Raw genomic sequence first — 19,653 nt, 5'->3', positions numbered from 1 at the left:
TTGGAGGTCAGTCTCCCAGAATCTGAACAAAAAGAAGCACCGGTATAGAAGTGGCTAATGGGACTCTAACCTTTCATAGTGTGTGAGGTCTTGGCCCAATAGCAGGGAAATCCGAGACGACTGGAGACCAGGCCCTGCTGTAGGACGGGGACGAACAAACACTCATCGTCCACCAATCCACTGAAGCAGCGGGGGCTACCATGATAACAATTCGCTGCATTAAAAAAAAATTCTCCTCATCTTCCCTCTGGTTCATTTGGCAATGATCTTAAAAACCCTTATTCTATCTTTTCTTCACAGTAAAATAACATTTATATAGCACTGTGCCTTTAAATAGTGCAGAGAGGGTCTGCTCACACTCACTGTACACTGTCTCTTTAGCCCTCGCTCCACTGGGACCGTGTGGTGGTTGGTGTACAACCACCCCATGTTAAAAGAATCCACGCACAGGCATCTTCCACCCCAACCCCACCCCACCCACCCAAATTAATTTCGGGACCTGGAATGTCAGGACCTTTATGGACAATCCCAGCAGCGACAGACCTGAACGTCGCACTGCCATCATAGCCCGGGAACTCCAGCGCTACAACATCGTCATCGCCGCCCTGAGCGAGACATGGCTCGCAGGAGAAGGCCAGCTTAAAGAACAAGGCGGCGGATACACCTTCTTCTGGTAAGGCAAACCAGAAGAAGAACACCGTCTCTATTGGGTCGGCTTTTCCGTAAAAAACGAATTGGTTGGACGTCTCAACGAATCCCCCTACGGGGTAAATGAACGCCTCATGACCCTACGGCTCACCCTGGCCCAGAAGCAACACACCACAGTCGTCAGTGCCTACGCCCTGACCCTAGACACAACGGACAAGATAAAAGAGGCATTCTACTCTAGCCTTGACCAATCGTCGTCCCATATCCCAAAGGGAGACAAGCTGATTCCCCTCGGCGACTTCAATGCCAGAGTCGGGAGGGACGCAAACCTTTGGAAAGGCGTGTTAGGCAAGGAAGGCGTAGGGAAAGCAAACCCCAGCGGAGTCCTCCTCCTGACGAAATGCCTAGAACATGACCTTGTCATAACGAACACCCTGTTCCGCCAGAGGGACAAGTACAAGACCTCATGGCAACACCCCCGCTTTAAGCACTGGCACTTAATAGACTACATCATCGTCCGAACGAGGGACCGCAAAGATGTCCGCATCACCCGCGCCATGACCGGAGCGGACGACTGCTGGACTGATCACTGACTAATCCGCTCCACCATCTCCATCAACCTGGCCCCAAACCGGCAGCGGCAGAAAAAACTCTGCTGCAGGAGACTTAATGTCGCTGGACTCAAGACCCTGAGAAGAAAGACCTACTCAGCCATCGCCTTACAACCAACCTGGCGACGACCAATGAACCAGAGCCGCAGAGTGCCCACAGCGTCTGGTCCACCCTAAATGCCACCTTGGTCAGCACCTGCGAGGAGACGCTCGGTCTCTCGACCAGGAAACACCAAGATTCGTTTGACAAGAACGATCAGGAGATCCAGGATCTCCTAGACCGCAAACGCAAGGCGCTCCTGAACTGGCAGCTCCACCAAAACTCAAGCAAGAGGAAACGAGCCTACAGGCAACTGAAGGCCGAGGTGCAACAAAGAACCCATGAACTAAAGAACAGATGGTGGGTGGAAAGAGCGCAAGAGACTCGGCAACTCGCTGGCAACCACGACGTGCGCGGCTTCTTCAGCGCAATTAAAGCCATCTAGGGTCCGAGTGCCCAGGGACCGACCCCACTGAGAGCCAAACATGGAGAGGCGCTCATCAAAGACAGAGAGGCAGTCAACGCCCGCTGGGGAGAGCACTTCGAGGACCTCCTCAACCAAGACGCAGTCCTCGACGCAAGTGCCCGCGACACCATCTCGCAACATGCTACCCGCCACCATCTCAGCACAACCCCAGCCCGCCGTGAGGTCGAAAAAGCCATTCGACAGCTGAAAAACAACAAGGCCCCCGGTGCAGATGGAATCCCCGCTGAAGTACGAAAACTCGGCGGAGAGGCGCTCTTGACACGAATACACGGCCTTATCACCCTTGTCTGGAAGGAAGAGAGAATGCCGGGAGATCTCAGAGACGCTGTAATTGTGACTATCTTCAAGAAAGGAGATAGGCCCGACTGCGGAAATTATAGAGAGATTTCCCTACTGTCCGCCACGGGAAAGGTCATAGCGAGAATCCTTCTCAACCACCTCCTTCCAGTGGCCGAAGAGTTCCTCCCTGAGTCTCAATGCGGCTTCCACCCATCAAGACGCACAATGGACATGATCTTTAGCGCACGACAAGTCCAGGAAAAGTGCAGGGAGCAGCATCGACCTCTGTACATGGCCTTCTTCGATCTCGCAAAGGTCTTCGACTCTGTCAACCGTGAGGAATTGTGGAGCATCCTCCTCAAATTCAGCTGCCCGCAGAAATTCGTCACCACTCTCTGCCTGCTCCACGATGACATGCAAGCCGTGATCCTCACCAACGGATCCACCACAGACCCAATACGAGTGCAAACTGGGGTCAAGCAGGGCTGCGTCATCGCACCAACGCTCTTCTCCATCTTCCTCGCTGCAACACTCCACCCCATCACCACGAAGCTCCCCGCCGGAGTGGAGCTAACCTACAGGACAAGCGGGAAACTGTTCGACCTTCGATGCCTCCAGCCCAGAAGCAAGACCACCCCAACTTCTGTCATCGAACTGCAGTACGCAGACGACGCCTGCGTGTGCGCACACTCAGAGGCCGAGCTACAAACCATCGTCAACACATTCACCGAGGCGTATGAGAGAATGGGCCTCAGACTAAACATCTGGAAAACAAAGGTCCTCTCCCAGCCCGCTCCTGCCACACAACACTGCCCCCCGACCATCGAGATCCACGGTGAGCCTCTGGACAGCGTGGATCATTTCCCATACCTCGGGAGCCTCCTCTCGGCACGAGCAGACATCGACGATGAAATTCAACATCGACTCCAATGCGCCAGTGTAGCCTTCGGACGCCTGAGGATCAGAGTGTTCGAAGACCGAGACCTCAAATCCAGCACCAAGCTCATGGTCTACAGAGCAGCTGTGGTCCCCGCCCTTCTGTATACATCAGAAACATGGACAATGTACAGCAAACACCTCAAATCCGTGGAGAGATATCACCAACGTTGCCTCCACAAAATCCTGCAAATCCACTGGCAGGATAGGCGTACCAACGTGAGCGCTCTCTCCCAGGCTAACATCCCCAGTATCGAGGCACTGGTCACGCTCAACCAGCTGCGATGGGCGGGCCACATTGTCCGCATGCCCGACACAAGATTCCCTAAACAAGTGCTCTACTCCGAGCTCCGCAATGGCAGGCGATCAGTAGGAGGGCGGAGGAAACGCTATAAGGACACTCTCAAAGCCTCCCTAAAAAAATGCGACATCCCCACCGACACGTGGGAATCACTTGCCCTAGAACGTCCAAACAGGAGAAGAAGCATCCTCGAAGGCGCCAATCACCTCGAGTGTCACCGAGTGGAGCACGTAGAGTAAGCAGCGGAAAGAGCGGGCAGAATCCAGAGCGTCTCACCCACCCACCTTATCAAACACTACCTGCCCCACCTGCGGCAGAGTCTGCGGCTCCAGGATTGGACTATTCAGCCACCGCAGGACCCACCCTCCTGGAGTGGAAGCAAGTCATCCTCGACCCTGAGGGACTGCCAAAGAAGAAGAAGAAGAAGAAAAAGAAGAAGAAGTGTGTAAGGCCGAGTATCACACCAGGCAATGCGTTGAAAATTAATTGAACTTTAGTTTTAAATTAGACAGGTCAACTGGTCAATGAGCATTGGGGTGAAGAACCGAAGGGGGGTGGGGAGGTGAGGGATGTGGAGCAAAGCATGTTCAAACTTTTTGAAACAAGATGGTTTTTGATAACACAGGTTTCTGATTCCTGGCGACGTTCACAATTGTATCTGCGGCATCTTGAGGACCTCGCCAAGTGGCAGAGGCCCACAGATCCTGTTTACTTTTGGTGGGAATGGAGAAGTTTGCACAGTTTATTTGGCTGCCTCTTGTTTTGTCCACAAACCAACCAACTCAGGCAACTGGAGTTTACTGATCTCACTGCTGTTTGTGGGACCTTGCTGTGCGCAAATTGACTGCCATGTTTCCCTATATTAAAACAGTGACTACACTTGAAAAAAGACTTAATTGGCTGTAAAGCGCTTTGGGGCGTCCTGAGGTTGTGAAAGGCGCTATAGAAATGCACTTTCTTTCTTTTATGTAGGTTCCCAGGTGAACAATGACCACCTGGATGGAGTGGCCGACACCTGTGGAACTGAACCCCAGCAAGAGGCAGTGTCCAGCAGAGTGGAGAATTTTTTTTCCCAAAAAGTCACTAAAACCTCTCTTTGCTCCTTTTGCCCTCTGACAATCCAACACATTTACCTTGCTAAACCAGCCATGTTCCCGGTCTCATCCTTCCCTTCCCTTCCCTTTTAGTCACGTTACCAACTGTTTACGGCCTCATTAGCTCCTTCTAGTACCCCCCCCAACCCTGTCACCATCCCCTCCCTCCAGCCCAGTCGTTCCCGTACTTGCTTCCCCCTCCCCACCAAGTCAGTACTCCAGCCTGGACCTCACCTCATTGGTTTCCTATCCCATCCCCCTCCCCATTTGTGTGCTTATTCAGCCCTGCTCTGCTCTCTATCTCCCCACATTAAATAGGTGCCAGCTGTTATTTTTAAGAGCTGGTCTTAATTGTGCTTTAAAATAAACCCTCTACTGCCTATTTAACAGGAAAAATAATTTTGTGCCCCACATGAGTTTTTTAAATGGTGCCCAGTTCGCCACAGGTTAATGTTCCACATACCACATGTATTACGTTGTAGCTTGAGTTCAGCTCCTTCACCAATGGCTGGTTTGAGCCTGTGTCCAGCCCCTTGTTAATTTCCTGGCTGTCTGGCACCCACCCACATGTGCTAGAAGGTTAAAGAATAAGAAAGAAATGACGGCATTTATTTTAAAGCACGCCTTTTGACTTAACTCATTTTTAGCAACCACCGAGACTTTTTTCCTTTTGTACAGCTGGATTTCCTCAAACAGAATGCAACACAGGTCCCAGTGGATTGTTCCTCGTCTACACGGTCTCCGTGTTCTGCAACACTGGCAAATTTAGGTGGATCAACCCAATCATTTCTCTGTTACAGAGTGTCCCCCCTACCCCATCCAGTCCACTCCCATCCCTCACAGATACTTATCCAGTCACCCCTGTCATGATCCTTCCCGGGGAGAGGAGGGAAAGATCGAAAGAAAGACTTGCATTTAGGAACATAGGAACAGGAGTAGGCCATTCAGCCCCTCGTGCCTGCTCCGCCATTTGATAAGATCATGGCTGATCTGTGATCTTGCTCCATATACCTGCCTTTGGCCCATATCCCTTAATACCTTTGGTTGCCAAAAAGCTATCTATCTCAGATTTAAATTTAGCAATTGAGCTAGTATCAATTGCCGTTTGCGGAAGAGAGTTCCAAACTTCTACCACCCTTTGTGTGTAGAAATGTTTTCTAATCTCACTCCTGAAAGGTCTGGCTCTAATTTTTAGACTGTGCCCCCTACTCCCAGAATCCCCAACCAGCGGAAATAGTTTCTCTCGATCCACCCTATCCGTTCCCCTTAATATCTTATAAACTTCGATCAGATCACCCCTTAACCTTCTAAACTCTGGAGAATACAACCCCAATTTGTGTAATCTCTCCTCGTAACTTAATTAATTTCTACAGCGTCTTTCACGATCTCAGGACGTCCCAAAGTGCTTTACAGCCAATGAAGTACTTTTGCGTAGTCACTGTTGTAATGTAGGAAATGAGGCAGCCAATTTGCACACAGCAAGGTCCCACAAACAGCAATGAGATAATGACCAGGTAATCTGTTTTTTAAGTGTTGGTTGGGGGATAAATATTGGTCAGAACACCGCAGAGAACTCCCCCTGCTCTTCTTCGAAATAGTGCTATGGGATCTTTTACATCCAACTGAGAAGGCAGACAGGGCCTCAGTTTAATGTCTCAAACCTAAGTCGGCACCTCCAACAGTGCTGCACTCCCTCAGTACTGCACTGGAGTATCAGCCTGGATTATGTGCTCAAGTCTCAGGAGTGTCCTTCTGACTCAGAGGCAGGAGTGCTACCAACAGAGCCACAGCTGACACCTATACAATATATATTTACAATATATCCATCCTGCTGTCCAGTTTCTCTCCTTATCATCATTTATGCACCCCGGTTCCCGTGCCACAATCTTGCTGGGCTGCTGTTGCATTGCCATTGTCCTCCCCTGGCTGGATTCCATTGTGTCTGGTTGCCCTTTGCCCACCTGGTTGCGGCTCCCCAGTTTCCTCCCCTAAAAGCCCCCATGGTGCCTCTTCGCACAGTCCCATCAGACTAGAGCACTCACTGACCCCTCAGCTTCACAGCTCTCAGTATATAAAGGTCTCCGAGTCCAAACTGGAATCCATGTTACTGAAACAAGATAAAACTTGCTTGGTGACGAGCCACAGAATCAGAATGTGCCTCTTGATAGCTTCAGGATGTAGAAAGGTGCAGTCCAATTTATCGCAGGTTTCTGGACAGGCGGAAGAAATGAAGATGCAGATTTTTTAAAAATCTCCCCTCTCTGGTTCCCTGAAGTCGCTGGGCTGTGACTCCAACAGACTAACAAACAGCCCTCCTGCCTAAGTGACCGTTCAAGCTGGTGTGAGCTTGGGGAGTGCGCAGTCAGCAGGCTATTCCACTGTGAAGGGCATCGCGGCCAAGCACAGATCCTACACTTTCCAGCAGAAATCACTGGATAAGGACCCTGGCTGATTCCCCTCCCCAACCCAAGGACACTGAGGCCATTTGTAGCATTCCCATTGTCACATTGGTTGAGATCAACTAACTCAGCACAGACTTAAGATCCACCCTGAGCGCTTCTTGCCTGTAGCTCAGTGCAACATCCAGAGATCTTCACGCTTTCAGCTGAAATTCAAACCAAATTGTTTTTTTTTTAACCTTTATATATTTCAAAGCTCCATAAAATCTCTCCTCCCCTTTCCCACCTGAGGGGAACTTTTTCCCTAACTTTAATTTTCAACGTATTCTCTTTGATTTTGCTTTATTTTTCTTTAATAATTTCCTTTCCTGACCCTTTTGTTTTACTGCTCCTGAAAAACACATTTCGCCTCCAGTTCATGTTTTTTTTCTTGTTCTTTTCCCCTCAAGCCTCGCCAACTCTCAACCCGGCTCCGCCCCTGCAAAAAAAAACTTCTTGGAAACTTTTCAACAACTAACTTTCTTTCTCTCTCTCTCTCACTTCACCCTCCCCCTTCCCCAGTTGCTGACGCGTCCACATCCCGGGGATGTGAGCGTGTTGGGTCGGGAGGAGCGGACGGGACCGGGACCGGGACGGATGAAGAAGAAGGTGATGCCAGCGGCCGGGGCCGTGTGGACGGCGCTTATCTTGACCGTCCTGGGACGAGCCCCTACAATTAACGCCTACTTTTCGGAGGAGCGGCAGCCCAGTGAGTCCCCGCTGCAGCGCCCGACCGTGCTGATCGCCATCATCGCCAGGAACTCGGCTCACACCCTACACTACTATCTGGGGGCTATCGAGAGACTGGACTACCCGAAGGACAGGATCTCAATATGGTAATGGAGTGAGCCGCTTACCCTAGTCAGAAAGTTACTGTGTAGCAGAGTTAAATCCCTTGGTATTAAAGCACAGTCAGCCTGATCTGGCTGTAAGTACAGTGCACTTTGTGACAAGTTTCCCTTGTTTGCAAATTTTATTTCTTGGACAGCTTGTCTGCAGGTGGGGGTTGGGATGGGGCCCCTCAGCTCAGCTCAGCTCCATTGCCATTTACAGCAAGTCCCGCAGTGAGTGAGGAAGTAGTCTGCCCTCAGTGTGTTTTAAAGAACTCCCTCTCCCCTCCAGTGCCAGCAGGCTGCCCTTTCCCTCAGTACCGCACCCCATGTGTGTGAATGGTACAATGTGGTGAGTCTGTTGGGATGGCTTGTCTGGGCTAGGGAGGGGCAAAGTCGAAGCCAGGGATTCTGCTCGTCGTCGCTACCCTTGCTGCAAAGCGCATGGGCGGATGGACACGGACGAGGGCGGGATCAGGCTTATGTGTGATGCCCCTCGTTGTCGAGCATCGACGCTCACCGTCTAGGTTCACGTGAAGAATTGCCAGTTGGACGAGGTATTTACTGTGAGGCGGGGCGGACCTGGTGTTGGGGAGACGGTACCTCAGCATGAACCGTCTTGAGGAGGGGAGGGGATCGAGCTAGTAGAGGGGCTCAGAGCTCCATGCAACTTGTCAAACTTCAGAGTACCAAGTGTTGACTATTGCACTGGAATGCAGTTGTGAACAAGATCATCTGAGAGTTGTGCAGGTGGGGAGTTCGTACATGCTGTACACATGGAAGCTATAACAGGAATGTTCCAGAATCTTGGACTTGAAAAAACATTTGGAATAAGGAACACGCTGGAGCTGCTGAATGGCCCTGTCACGGTTTTGAATTATGTCTTTACTTCCTTATACTTGTGCTTTCAATAAACTGCTGTTTCTGTATCAGTTTCTAGTGCAGTGGCTGCCAAGTGCAGGTTTATACTGGCCAGGAGATGTTTTATGCAAGCTAATTCCTGGCTGTTTACCAATTTAACCCACAATTTTGCTTAAGTCTGTGAGCTAAGTATGACAGGATGATTTAAGGTGCCCGATTCTACTACAGAGACCCCCATTTTCAAAAACCGTTGACTTTTAAAGCTTGTGGATATTTGCCATAGTTTTCACATTTGAGCTAAATAACATGTAGACTGAGGTACTTCATTCCCAGGGCTCCTCATTCTCACTGAAATTGATTTTACTTTCTATTTTTAAAAATTAATCTCAGAATGTGGGCATCGCTGGCAAGGTTGGTGATGGCATCACCAGTTGCCCTGAGGTGGCGGTGGTGGTGGGCTGCCTTCTTTGAGTGGCTTGCCAGGCCACTTCAGAGGGCACGTAAGAGTTAACCACGTTGGCGTGGGACTGGAGTCACATATAGACCAGACCGGGTGAGGACGGCGAGTTTGCTTCCCTAAAGGATAATTTATCAAATGAAAGAGGAAGGAAAGACTTATGTTTATAATGTGACTTATCACGTTGATGTTTGTTTCTTCAGGGCAGCAACCGATCATAATATAGACAACACGACTGGCATCTTGAGAGAATGGCTGACCAGTATGCAGAGGTTTTACCACTACATAGAGTGGCGGCCGATGGATGAGCCAACGTAAGTATCTGCACCTCCTCTTTACCCGGTTTCCTGAAAGGAGTTAGTTATTGGTTAGAGTGGCACAGTGTGAGCTCCCGAGATTGAGCCCCATACAATCCCTCAGTGACGTGTCAAGAATCCCAGTACACTGGACATGGGTCAAGATTCCTTAGAGGACCCTCTTGAGCTGCTGCTCGTTATCACTGTAAATTGTAGGGTAATTAATTGGAAGTCAGTACTCGTGGTAAATTGTGTTATAATTAAAAGGTGGGATAAATTTCCAATTGTGTGTTACAGTGAGCAGCAGCGGTCAGTGCCTACGGTGCAGCCTCTGACATTAACTGCCAAACAGATGCCTGTACAAATTTTCCATCCTTTCTTTTGCATTCTCCGCCACTTAACTTTTCTCCTCTCCTGAGCTCACACTGGGTTAAAGATAAAAAGAACTTGCGTTATATCGCACCTTTCACAACCTCAGGACGTCCCAAAGTGCTTTACGGCCAATTTTTGAAGTGCAGTCACTGTTGTAATGTAGGAAACGCTGCAGCCAATTTGCACACAGCAAGGTCCTACAAACAGTAATGAGATTAATAACCAGATCATCTGTTTTAGGTGCTGGTTGAGGGATGTATGTTGACCACGATACGTGGGAGAACTCTCCCTGTTCTTCTTCGAATGGTGCGGTGGGATCTTTTACCAGAGGGCAGACGGGGCCTCGGTTTAACATCTCATCCGAAAGACGGCACCTCCGACAGTGCAGCACTCCCTTAGTACTGCAGCGGAGTGCCAGCCTGGATTATGTGCTCAAGTCTCTGGAGTGGGGCTTCAACCCTTAACCTTCTGACTCAGAGGCGAGAGTGCTACCACTGAGCCATGGCTGACATTTAGTGCAGTGCCACAGGTGCTGGCAACCCGTCAGTTCATTGTTCAAAGCACATTTTAGCCAATAAGTCATGGCCCAAAGAGGGGTGCAATCCAGGAGTGGGGGAGTTGGGGGGGGGGGAAGGCACTGAGTGGCTGGCAATGGCTTGAAGATTTTTGCTCCTCCTGGCCCCACAAAAATCACTGTAAAAAATCTTACGGGGCCATTTTCTGAGCAGCCTCCAGCGGTCCCTTTAAGGACCTCTGGTTAGGCCACTCGATGTCTGGCACCAATGGGCAGAATGGGCGTGGTGCACTTTCCGCCCATTGGTACAATAAAATGGTGCCCGCATCCTACGACCAGCGTGTTTAAGTACTTAATAAGGCTGCTTTGGGTAGAACGCTAGCTGCCAATTTTGAGGCCCGCCTGAAAATGGGTGGGCAGTTTTCAATTTTTACCTGCCGGCTATCCCGCTTTCCGTTGTAAACGGAGCGGGTGGCAGCTGAATCTGACCCACCCCCTGCTTTCTCCTGACACAACCCAAGTTTGGGAGATGTCTCAGTTCAAAATGGACATGGGGGGGGGGGGGGGGGGAGGGGGGTTGGGGGGTTGGGGGAAGTATTCGCACACCCACCGTTACACTTTACTGAAAACCTAGTGACAGCACTACAACCTGGCCCTGTAGGAACTGGGAATGTACAGTGGATGATTTGTGCTATGCCAAGGGAATGAGGTTAGACAGGTCACTGTGAAGGTTGAGGCCTTAACTTGAGCTATGAGCTCTAATACTGCAGAAGCCTGGAGCTTCCAATCACTCTTAGCAGACAGGCAATCCTCGTTCAACAAGAGCTGAGGGAAGGACCAGAGGAATAGTTAGAAGGCTTGCACATCTGCAAACTATATCAATTTTGTTGGCAGCTTTTTCTCGTATTCCTCTTGTGCAGAACTGCGGAGAGATGTTGAATTCTTAATGAAAACCATCTGTTGGTTAAATGAGGCTCTGCGGGAATGGGTAGCTCGGGGCTGCCTTCCGAGATTTTCCTGTTCTCCCGTGAATGACACTCTGCCTTTCTGATTGACCCCCATCACCTGTGCGTTTAAACCCCACCCCGGGGGGGGGGTGGGCTTGACGAGGGTTCAGATGACGGAAAGAATTGTCTGCCCTGTCTTTCGTGAAACGAGCACAAATATTTAGAGCGACATGAAGAAGTGAGGCATGTTGTGTTGAATTTGACTGTTCATTTCTCTGTGTGTAAGTATGAAGTTCCCCCCCCCCCCCCACCACCCCCTGCCTCACAGTGGAATGTGAATCGGGCGGGTTCTACAGCAGGCACGCGATCCGTTCTGACCAGATTACCGTCCAGTAGATGAAGGCGAACATTTACCTCCGCCTCTCTACATTAATTTCTTCAGCGATACATTCATTTCATTGGGGGTAATGTTGACTTTGGGCGATAGTGTAAAATGGGCACTATCGATTCTGCCGCCTGTTATACATCTTTCAGAAACATTACATCTCATTGCAACAGTGACGACACTTCAAAACAGCAATGTGACAACGATCAGATAATCTGTTTTTTAGTGATGTTGGTTGAGGGAATGCCAGGACACTGGGGGGACCTCCCCTGCTCTCCTTCCAAATGGGATTGTGTATGTCCGTCTGACAGTGCAGCACTCCCTCAGTAGTGTCAGCCTAAATTATGAGCTTAAATGTCAGGAGTATGACTTGAACCCACAACCTCTGACTCAGAGGCGAGAGTGCGACTGAGCCACGGCTGACACCTAAATAGAATCAAGCTTCAGTAATAGGCAGGAGAAAGTCAAAGGTACAAAGAGTCTGGATGTGGCTGGAGGATAAATTATGGTGTCTGTTGCAATTCGGGCTCCCTAAAATGTAGTTTCCACGGGATCTCCTATAATCTGAAACTTATACCTTTATGCATGCGGTGAATGGTGGTGGTGAGCCACAGTGTAGTACTGACCCATGCAGGCCAGGAAGGCCCCAGGTTTGACCCCTCTGTGTTGAGTTACTTGATTGGGGTACTTCAGTTGCTTTCAGTGCTAGGGAGGGCAATACAATCGGTCCAAGCTGACACTCCTGATCGTTATTTAGTGACCCGCCCCCCGAAAGTGTGCGTGGGTGTGAGTTGGGTTTGGCTGTGATACGCCAATAGAAATGAAGCTCTTGGATCTAGCATGCACAGTCACACTTCAAAGTGTTAAAAATATTTTAAAAAGAGACATATCATTAAATTTCAACAACATGAGATAGTAACCAAGTAAACATGATCTGATTCGAATCTAGTTACAAGCAGCCCATTATCAGAGGGGGGCTACCTCCCCTTGAAACTTAACAGCTATCTCCAGACAATATTGGTCTAAATTTCCCCACATAAAAGTATGCTTTTCTGAGTTCAGCTAACAGAGTTTCATTTTAAATGCACAGTATACTGCCCTATCTAAAATTCATATATATAAAGAAATGACAGAAATTTATAATATAATGAAGTGGAACGGGGCTTGATTCCATCACAGTATCTTCTGATTCTTTGATTGAATTACTCCCTTTTACAGTCTTTTGTTTTAGAAGAGCTTTCTTCCTTTTCTTTCCTCCTTCCGAGAAGGAGCTGACTCATATCGGGGGTGGGAGGGGGGGGGGGGGGCGGACACGCAGGACAGGAGCCCTGTCTGATCTCTTCCCTCCCCCCACCGTCTAGACTGACAAATCCCGAGGACCTGATGATTTCCACCCCAGGGTTTTAAAGGAAGTAAGTGAGGAAATTGCAGATGTTTTAGCCATAATCTTCCACAGCTCTCTCGATTCAGGATTTGTACCTTTTTTAGATTGGATAATTGCAAATGTAACTCCGTTATTTAAGAAAGGTGAGAGTGAGAAACTGGAAAACTATAGACCTGTTAGTCCAACACATCTGTTGTGGGGAAGTTACTGGAATTTATAAATAAGGACAGGGTGACTGAGCACATAGAGAAATTTGAGCTGATTAGAGAGAGCCAACATGGATTTGTAAAGAGTACGTAATGTCTAAAGAACCTAATTGAATTTTTTGAGGAAGTAACTAAAGTAGTGGACATATGGATGTAGTTTATATGGATGTAGTTCAGATGGACTTCCAGAAGGCATTTGATAAGGTTCCACATAACAGACTATTAGCTACAATTAAAGCTCATGGAATTGAAGGCAAATTATTGCCCTGGTAAGGCGGTAGAAGACAGAGTAGGGATAATGGATATGCACTCGAATTGGAAGGAAGTGAGCAGTGGTGTCCCACAAGGATCTGTGCTGGGGTCTCAACTGTTCACTATATTTATTAATGACTTGGATAACACAAGAGACAGCCATATATCCAAATTTGCCGATGGCACAAAGATTGGTGGCGTAGTAAGTTGTGTAGACAGGAGTATAAAATTACAAAAGAGACTTTGATCAATTAAGATCCAATAGGGAATTCAGGAGGAACTTGTTTACCCAAAGAGTGATAAGAATGTGGAATGCACTACCACAAGGAGTAGTTGAGGCAAATAGCAGAGATGCATTTAAGGGGAAGCTAGATAAACACACGAGGGAGAAAGGAATAGAAGGATATGCTAATAGGGTTAGACGAAGAAGGGAGGGAGAAGGCTCGTGTGGAGCATAAACTCCGGCATGGACAAGTCAGGCTGAATGGCATGTTTCTGTGCTGTAGACTCTATGTAACTCTATGTAACAATGTAAGTGAGTGGGAAAAACTGTGGAAGATGGATTTTAACACAGGTAAGTGTGAGATGATCCATTTTGGACCAAAAAAGGATAGATCAGAGTATTTTTTAAATGGTGAAAAGTTAGGAACAGTGGAGGTCCTAAGAGATTTAGGGGTCCATGTACACAGATCGCTAAAATGTAGTAGTCAGGTACAAAAAATAATCAAAAAGGCGAATGGAATGTTCGTCTTTATATCTAGAGGACTAGAATAGAAAAGGGAGGAAGTTTTGCGACAGCTATATAAAGCTCTGGTTAGACCACATCTGGAGAACTGTGTACAGTTCTGGGCACTTCCCCTTAGAAAGGATATATTGGCCTTGTGAATCTGCGCTGCACTCTTTCCCAGAATGTTACTAGGGCTCTATGAGTTAGATTATGATGAGGGATTACATAAACTAGGCTTGTATTCTCTGGAATATAGATGGTTAAGGGGTGATTTGATTGAGGTTTTTAGGATTTTGAAAGGAATTGGTAGGGCTGATGGAGAGAAACTTTTTCCGCTGGTGGGGGAGTCTAGGACAAGGGGACATGACGTTAAAATCAGAGCCAGGCCATTCAGGAGAGAAGTTAGGAAACACTTCTTCACGAAAAGGGTGGTGGAAGTGTGGAACTCTCTCGCAAAAAAGCAGTAGATGCTAGCTCAATTAATAATTTTGAATCTGAGATTGATAGATTTTTGCTAGCCAAGGGTATTAAGGGATATGGAGCCAAGGCGGGTAGATGGAGTTAGGGTACAGATTAGCCTTGGTCTCATTGAATGGCGGAACAGGCTCGAGGGGCTGAATGGCCTACTGCTGTTCCTATGTCTAGTCAGGAGTAGTGAAGCTGATTGTTGTGCCCCAACTGAGATCAGCTGACTCGGCACAGTCTGGGGATCACTTGCATTCATGTTCACACTGCTGATTAATTGTTGTAGAAGGAAGCTTAGACATATTAAGACGTGGTCAAACCTGTTATCAGGGAGAATGCTAATGTGGTTTCCCACTCGTTCCTTACAGCTCCTTAACACAAACAATCTGGGTGTTTCTAACTGTGCGTTAGAGACACAACACAGGCATTTCAAAGAGTTCCCCGCTTTCAAACACTCCAGACCCATTGCTCAAATAACACAGATCTAAGAGATTTAGGACAGAGAGCAGGAGAAACTTTTTTACACAGAGGGCTGTGAGGCTGTGGAATGCACTGCCAGAGTTAATGATTGAAGCAAAGATCATGTCAACATTTAAGAAATATTAGGTAGGTGGTTTAAAGAAAGAGGAATAAAGGTATTGGAGAACAAGGTGGGCACTTGAGATGAGGATTACTGCTCGTGTGGGGGATAAACACCGACATAGACTGGTTGGGCTGATTGGCCTGTTTCCGTGTTGTAATTTCAATGTAGATTGATTTGAGAGATTAGTAAATGTGCAGAGGCCTCGCCTGTGTTAATGAACAGCCCAAGACATTTCCATTTACAGTATCTAATCAGACAGACTCACCAGCTTCCCTGGTCTAATTTCACAATTGTTCGTTAGCCGTCCAGTGTAACCTCACACTAGTTCACTAGCTTCCCCTGTGTAACCTCATACTTATTCACTTGTTACTCTTGTGCAACCTCACACTTGCTCACTAACTGCTCCTGTGTAATCTCACACTTGCTGTCCAACTGCTCCTGTGTAACCTCACACTTGCTCACTAACTGCCCCTGTGTAATCTCACACTTGCTCACTAACTGCCCCTGCGTAACCTCACACTTGCTCACTAACTGCCCCTGTGTAATCTCACACTTGCTCTCCAACTGCTCCTGTGTAACCTCACACTTGTACACTGGTTACCCTTGTGGAACGTAACATTAGTTCTCCAGCTGCCCCTTGTAACCTCATACTTGCTCATTTGCTATCCCTGTGTAACCTCACACTTGCTCATTGGCTATCCCTGTGTAACCTCACGCTTGCTCATTGGCTATCCCTGTGTAACCTCACGCTTGCTCATTGGCTATCCCTGTGTAACCTCACGCTTGCTCATTGGCTATCCCTGTGTAACCTCACGCTTGCTCATTGGCTATCCCTGTGTAACCTCACGCTTGCTGTAGCTCCCCTGTGTAATCTCAGGTGGACTCTCTAATGAATCCTATGCATTATCAGAATGACTGGTTAAGTACTCCTGCACATTTATTAGCTGTGCTTCATATGTAGTCTCAAATTGTCTCACCAGCTCCCCTGTGTAATCTCAGATGGTTCTCACTATCTAGCCCTGCATCATGTCAACTAACTGACTCTACAAGGCTCGTTACTGTTCCCAGTAGACACAGGGGGGATACTTCTGAGAAATCAGTAACTAGTCGTTTCTGGCAAGTCTTTTTCCAGCTGCTGATTTTGTTTGAAAATGATGTTTAATTTTCCATGAACAACTTTCAAACCTAATTGCACTGCTCTTTAATGTGGGGGGAATTAGCTTCATTTTCTACAAGTAGTTTACAAACAGTCATGTTGGAAGCTGTTAATGCCATAATATACTGAAAGCTAATTGTCTTTGTTAACTCCCTTATATGGTAAAGTCCAGAGAAGGCAATGCAGCTTATTGCAGAATTTAAATGACAGTATTTATTGCATTACTGTGCGGTAGCACCACACACTGGAATGATGATGCCTGTTACCATGGCAGTGTTTGATTTTCCCAGAGATCCTGTCTGGGCCATGTCACTGTTGGGTTGGGAATGGGTGTTGTTGGAGGGGGCGAGGAATGGTCAGGCACTTCCCCAAGAGGGATGGGGGTTAAGGTCGCAGGGAGAGCCGCTCTGGAGGCTACTCTGCGCACCTCATGTCACCTGGCATAACACAGTAGTGGGGGAGGCTTGACTGCAAAAGTTGCCTGCCCTTTCACTCACAGGCAGGGGAATCAGCATGTGGAGAACAATTATATAGAATTACATAGAAAGTACAGCACAGAAACAAGCCATTCGGCCCAACTAGTCCATGCTGGTATTTATGCTCCACACGAGCCTCTTCTCTCCCTCCCTACTTCATCTTATCCTATCAGCACATCCTTCTATTCCTTTTCCCTCATGTGTTTTTCTAACTTCCCCTTAAATGCATCTATGCTAGTCACCTCAACTGCTCCTTGTGGTAGTAAGTTCCACATTCTCACCACTCTCTGGGTAAAGAAGTTTCTCATGAATTCCCTATTGGATTTATTGGTGACTATCTAATATTTATGGCCCCTAGTTCTGGTCTCCCCCACAAGTGGAAACATCTTCTCTATGTCTACCCTATCAAACCCTTTCATAATCTTAAAGACCTCTATCAGGTCACCCCTCAGTCTTCTCTTTTCTAGAGAAAAGAGCCCCAGCCTGCTCAATCTTTCCAGATAGGTATAACCTCTCAGTTCTGGTATCATCCTAGTAAATCTTTTTTGCACCTTCTCCAGTGCCTCTATATCCTTTTTATAATATGGAGGCCAGAACTGTTCACAGTACTCCAAGTGTGGGTCTAACCAAGGTTTTATACAAGATTGACCTAACTTCTCTGCTTTTCAATTCTATCACTCTAGGAATGAACCCCAGTGCTTGGTTTGCTTTTATTTATAGCCTTATTAACCTGCGTCGCTCCTTTTAGTGATTTGTGTATCTGTACCCCCAGATCCCTCTGCTCCCCTAACCCATTAGACAATAAAGACTGTTTCTTGCCCTAACCCTAACCCCCCTCCCCCCAATTATTTTGCTTTTGCAGTGAAGGAAGTGATTGGCCTTTTCCTCAAATGCCTCCTTAGACCCAACCCATTGGTTAGCAACCTTGTTTGTCTCCAGTTTGAGCAGAGCTTCAAACAACATATCCTATCCCTTACCAAACCTTCCACGTCGACCACCTCTGCCCTTACCTCATCTCCAGTGTCACTGAAACCCTTATTAACCCTTTAATTACCTCCAGCCTCAAATTCTCCTTGCCAGCTTCCCAATCGCCACCTACATAAATTTCTCATCTAAAACTCTGCCCACATCCTATCCCTCGCTAACTCCCATTCACCATCACCCGTTCCCTCTCAAACATCCACTGACTTCCCATTCCCCAAATGGCCCATTAGTGAGCATGATGTTGTGCTGGAGCTCAATACTGAGCGTGATGGTGTTGTGTAGCTCAGTAGCGAACATGGCAGAGTGTTGTAGCCCCCTGTCAGTTGGATATAAGTGTTCTACGTGAAATGGGTGCAAGTAGGTATGGGCTCTCCATGCAAAATACTCACCACATTGGGCTGGGGAGAGGAAAACCAATTGGGGTTCCCAATCTTGACTTATCCAGTTAACCCCTGTGTAGATGTCGGGTGATGACAGGACCACTCCTGGGCTGTGATGCCCCTACGATCAGATCAGCTGCATAAGGAATGGGCACTTGGGCAGCTGATGTCCTTGGTACCCCAGCCTACGCCAGCTAAGTCGGGACAGGAAGGGTCCTTGGTGTCCCAGCCTATGCCAGCTAAGTCGGGACAGGAAGGGAAGGGAAAATTGGAGGAGGGAAAACTGAGCATGTGCCATTTTTTATACAAAAAAAAAGATTGCTCTTGAACGCAGTAGTGGACCATGGCTCCCGTGGACTAGTATCGCAGCACGAGCGAGCAACTTGAAAAGAAATTAGGGAAGAATGAGTATCTTTTATGAAGGGACCAGCAGGTATGTTTTGCCCACTACCAGTTCTGAATCAGAAGTACGGGTACCAATTATGCCAGTTGACATACCCTAGTTGACCCCTGGCACCTGATGTGAAGCTCCTGAGAGAGATCTGCCTCACTATCCTGCAGGATAGAACCACCCTATTCAGGACTCCCTGGGGCAATTCATGGAACTGATTTTATTTTCTCTCTCTCTCTCTTGCTGCCGATAGTCCTGTCTGTTTCCAAAACTCCCAAGCCTGGGCTCGTTCCATCAATTTTTGATTATTTTCTCATCTGCAGGGTTTGAAGTGAGAGGCTGGAAGGGAGTTTGACGGTGTTTGTAATTGCCTTGTGGAGCCAAGCGTGGAAACTTGACAATTGCATGGACAATGCATTACTGGAAATCACCTGAAGAGCTATTTTATCTTCTGTTATTACTTTTTATTCAGCAAACATGATTACCATACATCTGCCTTGTCCCTATATCTGAATGGCAACACCCTCTAGAACTGCGACTGAAGTCAAGTGAAGCAATGTGGGGGGTGTGGAGTGATGACAATTTTAATTTACCTTCTAATCATGCATTAACCGCAGGAAACTGGAAAATATGTATAAAACATTAATGTTTACTTCTGCAAAACAAAACAAAGACATCAGACGACTAACAGTTTACATCACCAGAAAGAAAGCTTTTAACTGCCAAAAATTCTCCCTCTCATTTTGTCTCTTTGCTCTGTCTGTCTGCCTTTCTCTCTCTCTGTTTGCTACATATTTTGTCTTGCCCTGTCTTTCGCTCTGTTGTGTTTCTTTTCATCTCTTTATTTGCTATGTTTCTCTTCCTCTCTGCTGTGTCTATCTCTTTTGTCTCTGTTCGTTCTCTCTCTCTCTCTCTCTCTCTGTCTCTGTCTCTCTCTCTCTCTCTCTCTCTCTCTCTCTCTCTCTCCTCCTTCCCCCTTCACCCCTTTCTTCTCTCCCTCCATCTTTTCCTTACTCCTCTTGGGTCTCTATCTGTTCCTTGCACCCTCGTTTTCTTTCTCCTCACTCCTTTCCATCTCCTTCGATCTCTCTTTCCCTCTTGCCTCCACTCATTTCTTCATTCATTCTCTCTCCCTCTCGTAGTTCCCCCCCAC

General features: G+C 47.7%; 1 protein-coding gene and 1 pseudogene across 1 annotated transcript in view; both read left to right on the top strand.

Annotated features, from left to right (window-relative positions):
- The first annotated feature begins 518 nt into the window (after positions 1-518).
- On the top strand, positions 519-3,541 carry LOC137300348 (uncharacterized; annotated as a pseudogene).
- A 3,809-nt stretch (positions 3,542-7,350) lies between these two features.
- Positions 7,351-19,653, top strand: part of cercam (cerebral endothelial cell adhesion molecule) — a 72,163-nt gene continuing 59,860 nt past the window's right edge. Inside the window, exons 1-2 of the mRNA XM_067969860.1 lie at positions 7,351-7,670; positions 9,186-9,296. Coding sequence (XP_067825961.1) covers positions 7,432-7,670; positions 9,186-9,296 — 350 coding nt within the window. The 5' untranslated portion in view covers positions 7,351-7,431. The remainder of the gene's footprint in view (positions 7,671-9,185; positions 9,297-19,653) is intronic.

This window comes from Heptranchias perlo, chromosome 31 (assembly GCF_035084215.1).
Source record: "Heptranchias perlo isolate sHepPer1 chromosome 31, sHepPer1.hap1, whole genome shotgun sequence".
Classification (NCBI taxonomy): domain Eukaryota; kingdom Metazoa; phylum Chordata; class Chondrichthyes; order Hexanchiformes; family Hexanchidae; genus Heptranchias; species Heptranchias perlo.
This window is presented reverse-complemented; position numbering and strand designations above follow the sequence as displayed.